This window comes from Chenopodium quinoa, unplaced genomic scaffold, assembly GCF_001683475.1.
Source record: "Chenopodium quinoa cultivar QQ74 unplaced genomic scaffold, ASM168347v1, whole genome shotgun sequence".
Taxonomy (NCBI): domain Eukaryota; kingdom Viridiplantae; phylum Streptophyta; class Magnoliopsida; order Caryophyllales; family Amaranthaceae; genus Chenopodium; species Chenopodium quinoa.
Genome location: NW_018745684.1, coordinates 6,499,097 through 6,511,977, shown reverse-complemented (window position 1 = coordinate 6,511,977; position 12,881 = coordinate 6,499,097). Strand labels below are relative to the sequence as shown.

General features: G+C 36.5%; 1 protein-coding gene across 3 annotated transcripts; it reads left to right on the top strand.

Moving 5' to 3' along the window:
- The first annotated feature begins 1,049 nt into the window (after positions 1-1,049).
- On the top strand, positions 1,050-9,237 carry LOC110718296 (putative protein FAR1-RELATED SEQUENCE 10). Of its 3 annotated transcripts, XM_021897138.1 has the most exons (6): positions 1,051-1,624; positions 1,771-1,824; positions 5,883-5,975; positions 6,548-7,571; positions 7,648-8,088; positions 8,167-9,237. In XM_021897138.1, exons 4-6 carry the CDS (start codon positions 6,555-6,557, stop codon positions 8,764-8,766), a joined length of 2,058 nt encoding a protein of 685 aa, XP_021752830.1. In that variant the 5' UTR covers positions 1,051-1,624; positions 1,771-1,824; positions 5,883-5,975; positions 6,548-6,554; the 3' UTR covers positions 8,767-9,237. The 3 variants fall into 3 exon arrangements, with proteins under 3 accessions (XP_021752829.1, XP_021752830.1, XP_021752828.1); XM_021897136.1 differs by having other exon boundaries at positions 1,051-1,824; XM_021897137.1 differs by having other exon boundaries at positions 1,050-1,824; positions 5,883-7,571.
- The last annotated feature ends 3,644 nt before the right edge of the window (positions 9,238-12,881 follow it).

Sequence of the window (12,881 nt, the reverse complement as noted above, 5' to 3'; positions counted from 1 at the left end):
ATACGGCGGCATATATTTTTTCTATGTCAAAACAATCTATTGGAATAAAATAGCTTAATCAATACAAAGTGAAAGTAATTACAATTACCTCATCTGGACGAAAAATTATTTGGTACGAAATATACATTCCATCAACTCGGTTAATTAAGGTTGGTGCAAAAAGCCAGCAATATGATCCTCCTTCTTATGTTGTTTGATTAATGTTTCCTTCAATTCCCGATAACGATGGTGCTGATAACGTGTTATAAAATAAAGAATAAAGGAAGAGAGAATATTGGAGAAAGATATAGATTGTAATGTGTTGTTCTTCCATTTCATTAGCCCATGTCATATATATACATTATGTAACCTATGTATGGACAATAAAGAGTCCATTCATGTTAAGGTTACAATGTGGATTAAAGGTATATGGGGATTATAAGGAGGTTACAAAAGAGTCATAATATTGAGGGAGTTACAAGTCATAATGGGCACACACAATTATATTTTTTTTGTAACAAACAATCAATTGAGAATATCAATTGAATAATTATACTAACACCTTCATAATGCACCATCAATTAGGGGGGTTACAAAAGTTGTTTTAAACAACTCATAATAAGAAAGAAATGATCCCAAGGGAATCTTCGTTAAGGATTTTAAAGCCATTAATCCTATACCGTTAACTTTGTACACATGTCATGTACTAGTTTGACTATATTTTTCACCCCAAAAAAAGTTTGACTATATTTTATATAATTAAATTAAATATAATGAAAATTATTTTAAAAATTATATTATGAAACTTTATATTAATACCTATCAAACAACATATTTTATGATAAAATATGTTTTTATTACTTCGTATGTTTAAAAAAAATTATGATAAAAGCTAATACATGAATACTGAAAAAAGTCTAACAACCCAAATATATTGGGACGGAGGGAGTAAGGATTTATCCAATTATCCCAAATGGGAAATTTTATGGGGCTGCCAAGGTTACTCTCCGAGATTGACGTCCTTGTTAATCTTGATGGCATTCCTGTAAATATTTGGACTTGGTACCTTGCCGCGTAAGCTTCTCTCCAATAAAAAATAGCTTTTATCCCGTTAGAGACAGCGTTAACTCTTTTAATCTCCACGAGTGGATGCGCATCAACGGTTCCACTCTTCTCCAGCTAAGGTTTTTCATCGGCATTTTAGCTATGCTCCTCACAGCAGTTGTCGATTGTTAAGGGCTGAGCTTGTGTGTTGGAGATCTGCAAATAAAGTTCATTTCTCGATTTTGTCCTGTTTATTCATTTTTGGGTATTTTCGATTGAATTTTAGTTATCTTGAATGTTTAATTCCTTAGTTTGAATTGCTTGTAGTAGGAATATTATCTTGTTTGTTTAATTCGTTAGTTATAAGTTTGTCGAAGAATACAAACAGAACAAAATATGCGATTTTGACAAAATGACAGAGAAATTCATGTTCACATCTCACATACCTTCAACAATGAACGAACATCACCATTAACGGCCTTCAAAGACGAATCATCAACGATTCAGGAGGTCTGAGCTTTAGGGTTTCGTGTCGTGGCAAAGAGGGTTTCAAGCTCCACCAAGGTCCAGACCCCAGACGCAGCTAACAGGGAAGATAAACGTCTGTTTGAATCGCTCTTAAAAACATTATTTACCCAATACCGAAAATACCCTTATTAATTTGCCTATATTAATTAGACAATTTTTAAGTCGTAGCAATGTAGCATTTGGAAATGTAATTTAATTTCAACATCTTCATCTTTGCAGTATGCCGAGAGGGGTTTTCGTGGGGTTTATCTTTCTCTCTTCCCCTTTTCAAAGGTATGTCAATCAAATTTCCCGTACTACCGCTTTTTTCCTTCGGGTTTTTTTTATGTTGATTTTCTTGTTTAGAATTTTTTTTCGGAATTCGAACTTTGTAAATATCGATCATACATTCATACCAAATGATTTGCGTCAATTACGTGAAATCTGATTGATTACACACTGTAAAATTATATTCCTGCAATTTCCTGAATTTTTTTAGGGGATTGTTAATAAATTCTCATTCTTTTCCTGATATTCAATTATTCATAACTGAATTTGCATAGTTAACATACCTACTTATTCTGATTTTAATTAAGTAAAAGCTCTTTGATTTAGTGGGCATATGATCTGTGTAATTGGGTTTGATTTTTCTGATTAAGATCTTATTACGCTGGTGGATTTTTAGTGTTTAGGCCTTTTCTGTATTCTTAATTGTTGGATAAAGTGGAAACCTTCAAAATTTAGTGGTGGTGGTGGTTGGGTTGGGGGGGGGGGGCGGGGGAAGGTATCTGTGTGGGGGGGGGGGAGAGAGGGAGATGTTAAGATTAGGTCGTTTTCGATAAAGGCCGAAGGGCCGGGAAAAGAGTCGCTTGGTCAGGCTTGATTATCAGTGTTGTAAAAAAATGTTTAGGAATTATCTGAAAAATTATACTTCTGACTTGGAATTTCTGCAATTGTGACTTTGAACTAGTGTAGTTTTGTTAGCTACCTGATTAAGATACATTCTGTAAGAAAAATCTCTTTACTTATCTTCTCAGTTTTTCATCTCATGATTTTGAGCTGGATTTAAATGCAAGGCATTCAGGTGTTTGGTATTTGATGATAATCTTATTTAGGCTTTAAATGTAACATTCGGTTAAAAAAGCTATTTTAAGCAGGATGGAGTTTTGCTAACAGAGGAAATTGTTTTGGATTTTGTATAGCTTAGATGGATTTAGTACTTGTGTCGTGTCGTCTAATCATATTGGTTTTGAAGAAAGGCTTTCCAGAAGTTTATTTATCTCTCTTTCCTGTAGAATTTAACCTTTTTATGAATTATAATTTTAAGGAAAATTCTCTATTGTGACCCTGTAGTATACCATTTTTTTCAAAATGACCCTAACTTATACAACATTCTTCAAAATGACCCTAAACTTTGAAAAGGTAAAAAAATAGATGGAAAGGTACGTTGATAGTTCATAAATCCGTTACTTTGTACGGTAATAGCTAATCGCTAATTAAATAAACCCATTCATTTCTTCTTTTACAAAGACAACCATCATTTTACTCTCACTGACATCCATCCCTTTTAACAAAGATCTAACATTTCAACAACAACAACAACCAAGCCTTAGTCCTAAAATGATTTGGGCTCGGCTAACATGAATCGTCATAAGAAACCGTACGATATAAAGAAAATGGCATAACAAGATAATCATTTGAAAGAGTTTGAAAAAAGGTGAGTAAGGTGAGAAACAGAAAGAGCATCCAAGAAAGATTAAGGGAGTTTTAGAATAGATCTAACCTTTCATTTGAACAAATAATCTAAAGCAATAAATTATAAATCCTTTCATTCACAATCCATTTTATATTGAAATTATGCAATGAACACCTATTAAACATCAACGTTAGCATATAATATAAGTTCATCAAAAAAAATAGCTGCACATTTTACCATTGAACGTCAACCCAATGTTAATCCCATGCAACAATTGCAGTAGAATGTTTTGAGATATATACATAATATATTCATTCTCAAAAGGTATATAGCTTTGTTCAAAGACAAAGAACAATATCTAGTGTGTGGAAGTTTCTTCAATAGGCGCATACTTCAACTGTTTCTTTGGTTTTCTACCCCCTTTATGAACTCTAGTAGATGCTTGGTCATCAGCAACAGATGCTTCCTTCCTCTTCCTGTTTTGAGCTGAAGTGCCACGAACATTTTTCTTCTACTTTGCAGTGAGTCCCCCCATGCAAGCTCTTATGTTGTGGCAAATTCATTACATTTATAGAATTTAATGGTCACAGCTCTTGTTCCCTTCTTTTGTTCTCCTTTCTCTCTCCTCCTATTTCTTGGAGGTTTACCTGTTGCTCTTCTAATAGGCGGAGGCAAAATGTTCGGACACATCCATTTCCGGCCAATGGGTTGGGTCAGTCATAGCCTCATAGGGGGTATGTTCATGTCATAAAATGCTTTATAAGCTGCACTTGAGTCAATCTGAGAACAATATAATAAGGGGTCCTCCCTATTTTGATGTATAATCATTATTGCATGACTGCAAGGGAAACCTGAAATCTGAAATCTTCCACATAAACAAGCTCTTTGTTTTAAATCAACCGAGAACACAACATGATTTTCTTTCTACCTGAGATATGCCAAGTTATTTGTGTATGGCATTTATGGTTTAATTTGTTTCTGTTGCTATTAGATCAGAATTTCAGGTTTCTTAGCCTCTAGGATTTTTGTTGCCATTGCCCATGGTTAATAGATCTTGCTACCTTAAATATGTAACAACATTTCCCACGCCCTGAACAATTGCTTCTGCCTTGCTACCTGAGATACATGGCAATAAAATTTCCCTTCACTACATATAAGAAGTACAGGGAGATTATTTAACCAACTTGGTTTTGTTTATTGTATACCACAAGTCAAGTATCAAGGACCTTTGACACTATTGGAAAGGGACGAACCACTTAAGACACATTGATTTCTCGAGTTTGTTGAAGTCTTGATATGTCCAGTAGTTATTGAATTCTGACATGTAAGCTTTTGCCAATTCTGTCTTAAATCTAGAAGTTCTTTTCATGCCACCTAACTTTTGGAGCAAGGGAGCTTTTTGCATTTTGATGATGGATTTGAACCTGAAAGGCTTAGGTACTATGGTAGAGCAAGAAGCCCTTCTGCTGACAAACCTTGTGTTAATGTGGTATTGGGGACGTCTATATTGATTTTTCTTTACATATTTGATAGGGAGTCCACATAAAAGAGCACTTATTAGAAATCTTTTGAATTGTCTTTATTAAAGTATATAGATGTTCTGCCACTTCAAAATTGTCCCCCAACTCTAAAGAAAAAGTTGATAGCAAAAGGAGTGAAAAGGCAGAGGCATAAACTAAGCTTTATGTCTCCAACACTTCAAAAAATTCAACCTCTCTTAGTCACCTATTATTGGTGACACTCTTTCTTGTAGAATTTTTTTGGTCTGAGTTGGGTGAGCATAAGGGAAATCAAATGCATTCTTTTGGCGTAAAGTGAAGAGAGGGTTAAGTCTCATGAATTCATGATATGGTGGTTTCCTGGAACATTACTTGTGGATAATGCCACTGTTGAACCTGATCAAATAAGCATTGACTTATCAGATGTGAGTTTGGGCCTCAAATGAATGCCCTTGTTGACACATATGTTTCCTGCTATAACCATTCAAAACTTTTTCTTACAGTTTGCTGCTCTTTTTCTTGTCCATGTACAAAGTTGGAATTCAAAATAGCATAGTTTTGGGAGGAAATAAGGAATATTAGGCAAGTTACTAGCCTTTTTCAATTCCTTCCTCTTGTCTTTATCATCTCCTTACATAGATGCTCTGATTTTTTAATCTTGTTTAGAGGGTACTGACGTACAGTTCGTTGTAGTATTTGCATGTTTGGCTGAACCCTTTAGATTAAGGGTTGGATGAACTTACAAATTAGCTGTGTTTATTAGAGATGCACCTCTTTTGGGGTCTTTGGATAAGAGAAATTGGTTAAATAATAAAGGTTCTTCCTCATGTAGCTTTTTTTTTAAGCGCTTGAAGACCACTCCATCTGCTTCCTTTATCCTCCACTCTCTGGTTAACTTAATAAAGTTAAGTCCCATAGGTAATTATGGCATTGATGTGGACTACATGTAGGATAGGCTGAGCATTGAAGATAACATTTATAACAGAAACCACTTATGTGCTTGACCCTAATCTTGTGTCTTTGTTGTGTGGAATTTTGGAGCCAAATGTTCATGCATTGTGGACTAGTTCTGTTTTATGTGGAATTGGAATAAGTTATATACAGTTTTGGAGATTAGACAGGTTTTTTCTTATAGACTTTTTTTGGAGCATTTGCAGGTTAACGATGTTTTTGGTGGGCGTAAGGGATTAGAAATCAGCTGGCATGGCCATCCCTGAGTGACGTGGATGGAAAGATGGGACTGAAATAAAGTAAGCAAATTTTCTCATTGGGAAGTTGGTGGGGTAGATTTGTTTTTCTTGCTTCTTTACAGTGGTGTTCTATGCTTGTATTTCCAGGTTAAATTTTAATAGATATTTTTAATGTGATAGGCATGCATTGTCATTTTGTTGGGCTTTATGTTCACTCTTGATCCTTTTTAGATGTACGTTCTTTGTTGTGAAAAAGTATTCCTTTTTATCTAAATAATATGTTATAGATCTTGTTTAATCCCTTAATCAAGGAAGGAAAGTAAATGATTTGAATTTGAGAAAGAAACGATGAAGCCTGTACAGTTAAAAACACAGTTAAAACACCTGATTGTTTTAAGTCTCTAAAGTGTCCCATTTTATCTCACCTGTGTTGAAATTCTTCTGTTTGTCAACCTACTACGACAACCAAATAAGCTTGATCTACTAGGTCTTCGGGATATATCCAACATGTTTTGCACCAAGTAAATCAGCTTAGTTTTTAATACATAAAATCTCTCTACATGTCAATTATGAGTGGATTTCTTATGCTGGTGGGAATGGAAATTTGGATATATTTGTTATTGTACCTGTAGATTAGCAATGAAACCAGCAAATAATATTTGGATTCAAAAGGAGCAATGCCCCTGTGGAGACTGGAAGTGTTTTATCAAATATGAAGGGGAGGAACAAGGTCAAGCTTGTCAACCAACAAAAAATGGGACATCATTATCATCTTCTTCTGAAGTTGTCTTTGCACCTTATGTGGGTCAGATTTTTAAAAGTGATGACGAAGCTTTCGAGTACTACATTAACTTTGCTCGAAGGAATGGGTTTTCAATCAGGAAAGCACGATCTACTGAAAGCCATAATCTTGGTGTTTACAGAAGGGATTTTGTTTGTTATCGTTCCGGATTCAATCAACCTAGGAAAAAAGTTAATGTAGAGCATCCCAGAGACCGCAAATCAGTACGCTGTGGATGTGATGCAAAATTATACTTGACTAAGGAAATCGTGAATTGTGTTACACAGTGGTATGTTTCCCAATTCAGTAATGTACATAACCATGAATTGCTAGAAGATGATCAAGTGCGTTTGCTTCCTGCATACCGGAAAATACAAGAAGCTGATCAAGAACGGATTATTTTACTCTCCAAAGCTGGGTTTCCTGTTAATAGGATAATCAAGATCTTGGAACTGGAAAAGGGTGTTCAACCTGGGCAACTGCCTTTCATAGAGAAAGACATTAGAAACTTTCTCCGTAATTGCAAGAAAACAGTTCAAGAAAATGATGCTCTTCTTACTGAGAAAAGGATAACTGATATGATGGAGCTGCTTGAAGCTTGCAAGGCCATGGCAGAAAGGGATGAGGATTTTATCTTTGATTTTTTAACAGATGCAAATGGCAAAGTCGAAAACATAGCATGGTCATATGGCGACTCTGTTCGTGCCTTTAACCTTTTTGGTGATGCTGTTCAATTCGACATTACTTATCAATCCATCACTTACGGGATGCTTCTGGGTTTATTGTCTGGTATAGATAATCATGGCAAGCCAATTGTCTTTGCCTGTGCTCTTGTCCAGGAAGAAAATCCCCATGCAATTGTGTGGGCCTTACAGGTTAACTTTATCTCTCTTTCTTTATACTTAAACTTCTTTTTTTTTCCTGTCATTAAAGCTTTATTTCTTCAAACAGACAGTTGTGCGATTCATGCGAGGGAGACCGCAGACGATAGTGACTGATCTAGAGCCAGGGTTAAGAGACTCCATAGTAAGCGAAATGCCTAATACTAAACATGTTATATCTTTGTGGTACATCATGTCTAAGCTGAGTAGTTGGTTCTCTTTGCCTCTTGGACTGAAATATTCGGAGTTTAAGTCCGAGTTTGAAATGGTGTGCTATGTGGAAAGTACAGAGGATTTTGGACATCTCTGGAGTCATTTGATCACAAAATTTGGACTTGGGTCGGATAAACACATCTCTCTTTTATGGTCATGTCGAGCATGCTGGGCTTTTTCATTTATTAAGGACTGCTTTGTCGCCCGAATCACAACAGCTGAATACATGAGATCCGTTGATAGTTTCCTGAAAGGCGTCTTGAATGAGCAAACATGCTTGCAAGTCTTCTTTGAGCAGGTATTCTTGTTATGATGCATGATTACATCTAATTGTCTGTTGCTTAAATCTGTAAGCTTTAGCATTCTTGTTTTGCAGGTTGGACTTGCTGCAAAGTTGGGTTATGGAGCCAAGGAGGATTTACCTTTTGTACATCTCAAGACGTGCATGCCTGTTGAGGAACATGCACAAGGCATCCTTACTCCATATGCCTTTAGTGTGTATCAGCATGAACTCGTGTTGTCTGTGCAATATGCAATCATAGAAATGGCCAAAGGATCCTATGTCGCGCGCCATTATAAGAAAGTTGAAGAAGAGTATCTTCTATTATGGATTCATGAAGGTGAGCAAATCCACTGCTCGTGTAAGGGATTTGAACAGTCAGGAGTCCTGTGCAGGCATGCTCTTCGACTATTTGTTACTAAGAATTATTTTCAACTTCCATACCATTATTTTCCAATTAGGTGGAGATGGGAAAATTCTTTTTTACCTATGGATCAGGAAAGTTCTCGACTGGTCAAAGAAGAGTACTATCGTGCCTTACATTCTCTTACAGATACTCTTCTGACCGAGTCATTGGTTTCTAAGGAGCGGTTTAACTATGCCCATAAGGAACTCACAGCACTCCTTGATCAAATTAAAAATATGCATGTTGATGAAGTTCCAGAAATATTAACTAACAATTTTAGTGAATCTTAAATTTTCTCAATATGCCTAATTGTTGCGGATCAGCTGTCTACAATAGCAATTGCTGTGTCTAGCCATGGTTTACAAGACATTAGAAGATTACAAAAATAAGTCAATGTAGACTACTTTGCAAATTAAATTGTGGTTGGAATACGGGTTCAAGTAAATAGAATTGTCAGATATGGAGCTATGGTGTTGCGTTGTCTTCCATGACTTTTGTGATGGTGTAATGTGAATTCTTATAAAGGAACGTACAGGAGAAAAAAACTGCTGTTTCTGTACAATGCATGTTATGTTACTGATTCTTAATCTTTGAGAAATGATTATATGTAGTTCTAGATCTTGTATTAGTTAGTTACTCTCATTGTAATTGAAATTGGTGGATAGTAATGTACTTGTACATCGTGGAATCTCTTTGCTACAAGGATCTAATGAATCAGTCTTTGTCAAAAATGATTCAGAATAAAGTCTTCTGTTTGTCTATTTTCTTTCTATTTCAGAACCTTTTTGACGTTGTTGCAGAATATGTATCAAATAGGCTGGTTCGGGTCAATCAATTCAATTTTTGGGGTTTGAACTTTGAAGTGTATATTTGTTTTCAATCAGTTTTTAGTGGGAAATCCATATCTGCAATTTATAATAAGGGGACTTGGGTTGGGTGGGGATTTTGGGTTGTGCAATTCTATGTTTTTAGGGGGCTGGGATTAGTATGTGTTAGTCAAATTTCAAATCTATTTGTAAAAAAAATTGTTCATGGGCTCTCAAGAATGGATAACTATCGTCGCATAGGACCTATTGGCAAAGAGCATATAGGATGGCATTCTTTGTAAATAGGTTGAAGTTGTGTGGGGACAAGGTGCCAGCTGGTAGAAAAAAATAATGGGGCAAAGATAGTGAAAATAAGGAAACCAAAATCTAAGCGGGAAACCAAAATTAAGTCTGACAAAGCAACTTTCCTCTTTCATTCCTCTTTCTTCCCAAAGCAAAGTGTTACTGTTCAATGGCGAATGGAGCGAAATTAAATTGAAGGCATTGAAATCCTTTCCCAGGCGCACTAAAGCCACTCAAATGTCGTAAATTTGACATTGGAAATTGAGGATGAGAATGAGGTTAGCTGACATTCTTGGCGTGGATTTAGCTGAAGCACTTGGTGAAGGTGGAGAAGACGGACATGGCTGCGCTAGGGAGCTGCGATTTGATTGTGAAAATGTAAGTTTCGTACATGCATTATTGTAATTATTCAGTTTGAAGGTAGATTCTAATTTAATTTTTAGGGTTTAGTCTTTAAATTGGTAATAATTTTGGAAATGGAAAAGTGTGATGTAGTTGTTTATAGATGGTTAGCAGTTAATTTGTGAATCCGAACTACATTTTGACAATGCGAAATCGGTTAGCTGCTGATTTATTGGGAGTTGTTTAGCGGAAGCATTGCGTGAAGGTGGTGAAGTAGGCCATGGTTGCGCAAGGGAGTTGCGGTTCGATAGTGAGAATGTAAGTGTTCGAAACCCCTATGTAGGTCGTTCTGTTGTGTATGAGGTATTTGTTTGAGTTAACAATTAGTAATGCATGAATTAGGGGAGTAAACAAAATTGAAGTAGTTGAAAAGTTAGGGTTTTTTGGTGTCTTTCAATTATAGGTATCGTTTCAATTTATAGTTGTTGTTGATAGTGATTGAGTTAGTGCTTAAATAAGTTGGCATATTGTTTAAATGTAAGTCATTTTTTGAGCAATTGTTGGTATTGTTAGATTGTTGATTGTAACCTGATAAATTGAGGTGCGTGTGGTTAATCTGTGTTGTGTATGTTGAAATTTGGAGCAGGTTGAAATTAATATTGAGGGTTGTCTTTAAATTTTGAAATTGATACTTGGAAAATGGTTGTTCATTGGTATGATGGTTTTTTGTAGCCATGAACATGATGTTATGTATAATGTAGATATTGTACTTTGTTACTTGTGGTGGTGTTGTGTATATGATTGTTTTATGGCTGTGTCATTGTTATAGGGGGTGTTGGTGGTGAGGATGATGTATGTGATAATGAGGAGGGATTTGAGAGTGAGCATGGGTATGGAGAAGGAGATGAGGAGGAGAATGAACAGGGATCAGAAGATGATGGAGAGGAATGGGGGTCAGATTATGAGGAAGTAGAAGTGGAGGAAGGAGTTGAAGATGAAGGAGTTGAAAATTGAGGGTTATGAATGAGTATTTGAATTGGGTAATTAAGAAATGTAGACTCTTTTAATTAGATGATGAAGATGTTAGGGTTAGGACCCTTTGTTATGGTTAGGACCCTTTGTTGTAAATTTGATATGAACTTCAATCCATGTAATTGAGTAAGTAAATGGGTAATTGGTAATGTTAAATTGCCATAATCTTTGATATGAATGTAGATTGTTCATTGTTATTTGATAAAATGGGTGTTGTAGTTGAGTTGATGAAATTTGTTTAATATATTGGATGAGTTGCTGCTAATTGTATGAGTTATTGTCGAACCTGTTTGTGTGAAAAATTTTACAAAAAAAAAAAAGCTTTGAACTTGTTGTTTATCGAACCAGTTGCTGTCAAAGAAGGTAAAAAAAAGTTTTGTTATGAATTATGTGATCATATAGTTTGTTGGGTTTGGTGTTGTTGTGTATGTTTTTGGTTATTGGTTGTTTGTTGTAATGTTTTATTTTCAATGAGTCATGGTTGTGTATGTGAATTAGGTGGATGTTGCTGATGGATAAGAAGATGGTGGGGAGGATGATGTATCTGTTTATGAGGAGGGATTAGAGAGTGTGGGATTAGTGAGTGATGATGAATTAGGAGAAGGTGAGGTGCAGGAGGATGAAGAGGGGGAAGGGTTTGAGGTTGAGGATAAGGGGGTAGATTACAAGGAAGATGAAGTTGAGCTTGGTGTTGAAGGGGAATTTGATGGGGCTGGTGCAGAAGGTTCCTCATTCATAACCCCAAAGAAGAACACGATAATGGTGCACACTATGTTTGGTGTGGAAGAGGAAGTAGCACCCCCAAGTTTGGGCATGGTCTTTAGGAGTTGGGACGAGTTGGATACCTATTTTTGGAGTTATGCTAGGCAAAAGGGTTTTGGTATAGTGAGGGCTGCTTCTGGGTGGGTGGATGTGAAGAAGGAATTGAAAAAGGGAAGTGTTGTAAGCAGAGAAGGAATGCTAAGTGGACTTATGACTGTTATGGTTACGCTTCAAGGAAGCATAAACAGGATGCACTTAAGGAAGGGTTGTTGCAAGATGAGGAGACAATTTAGAAATGGAAGACTAAAAAGTGCGGGTGTCTTGTGGAGTTGTATGCCAGTGTTAATGAGGAAGGGAACTGGGTTGTTTGAAGGCTGAATTTGGAGCACAAAGGTCACATTGTTACTCCGGGAAAGTCAAAGGATGTAGCGATGTACCGGAAGCACGAGTTAATGGTGAAAAACAATCACTTGGTCAAGCAGGTGCATACAACGAAGAAGTCTAAGGTGAAGATATCCCAAATGTACAGTTGTTATGCTCGGGAGCGTAATGGAGTGGAGGAGATGACATTTATGCAAAGAGACTTGGAGAATGCAGTGGCTCAGAAAACCAGACTTGAGCTTACCGAGGGTGATGCAAATGGCATGATAGAGTACTTCAACAAAATGAGTGCCGACAATTAGAATTTTTTCCATCTATATCGGTTTGGGAAGGGCAGGGCATTACAAGATGTTGTGTGGGTAGACACGAGGAGTAGAGCTGCGTATGAGGAGTTTGGAGATGTTTTGTGTTTTGACAGTACGTATTTGACAAACAAATTTCACCTTCCCTTTGCTGTGTTTATCGGTGTGAACCATCATAGGCAGAGTATTTTGTTTGGGTGTGTATTGATCTCTCGGGAGACGGCGGAGACCTATGAGTGGGTGTTGAGGACTTGGCTACATTGCATGGGGGGTAAAGCTCCTATCTCAATCCTAACGGATCAAGATCCGGCGATTAGGAAAGCTGTAAACTTGACTATTCCAAGAGTTGCCATAGGTGGTGCATATGGCACATACTTCAGAAGTTTGGGAGGTATGTGGGTAAGCATGAGGACTATGAAGCTGTAAAGGATGAGTTTGAAAATATCATTTATGGTAGTTTAGATGCTGATGAATTTG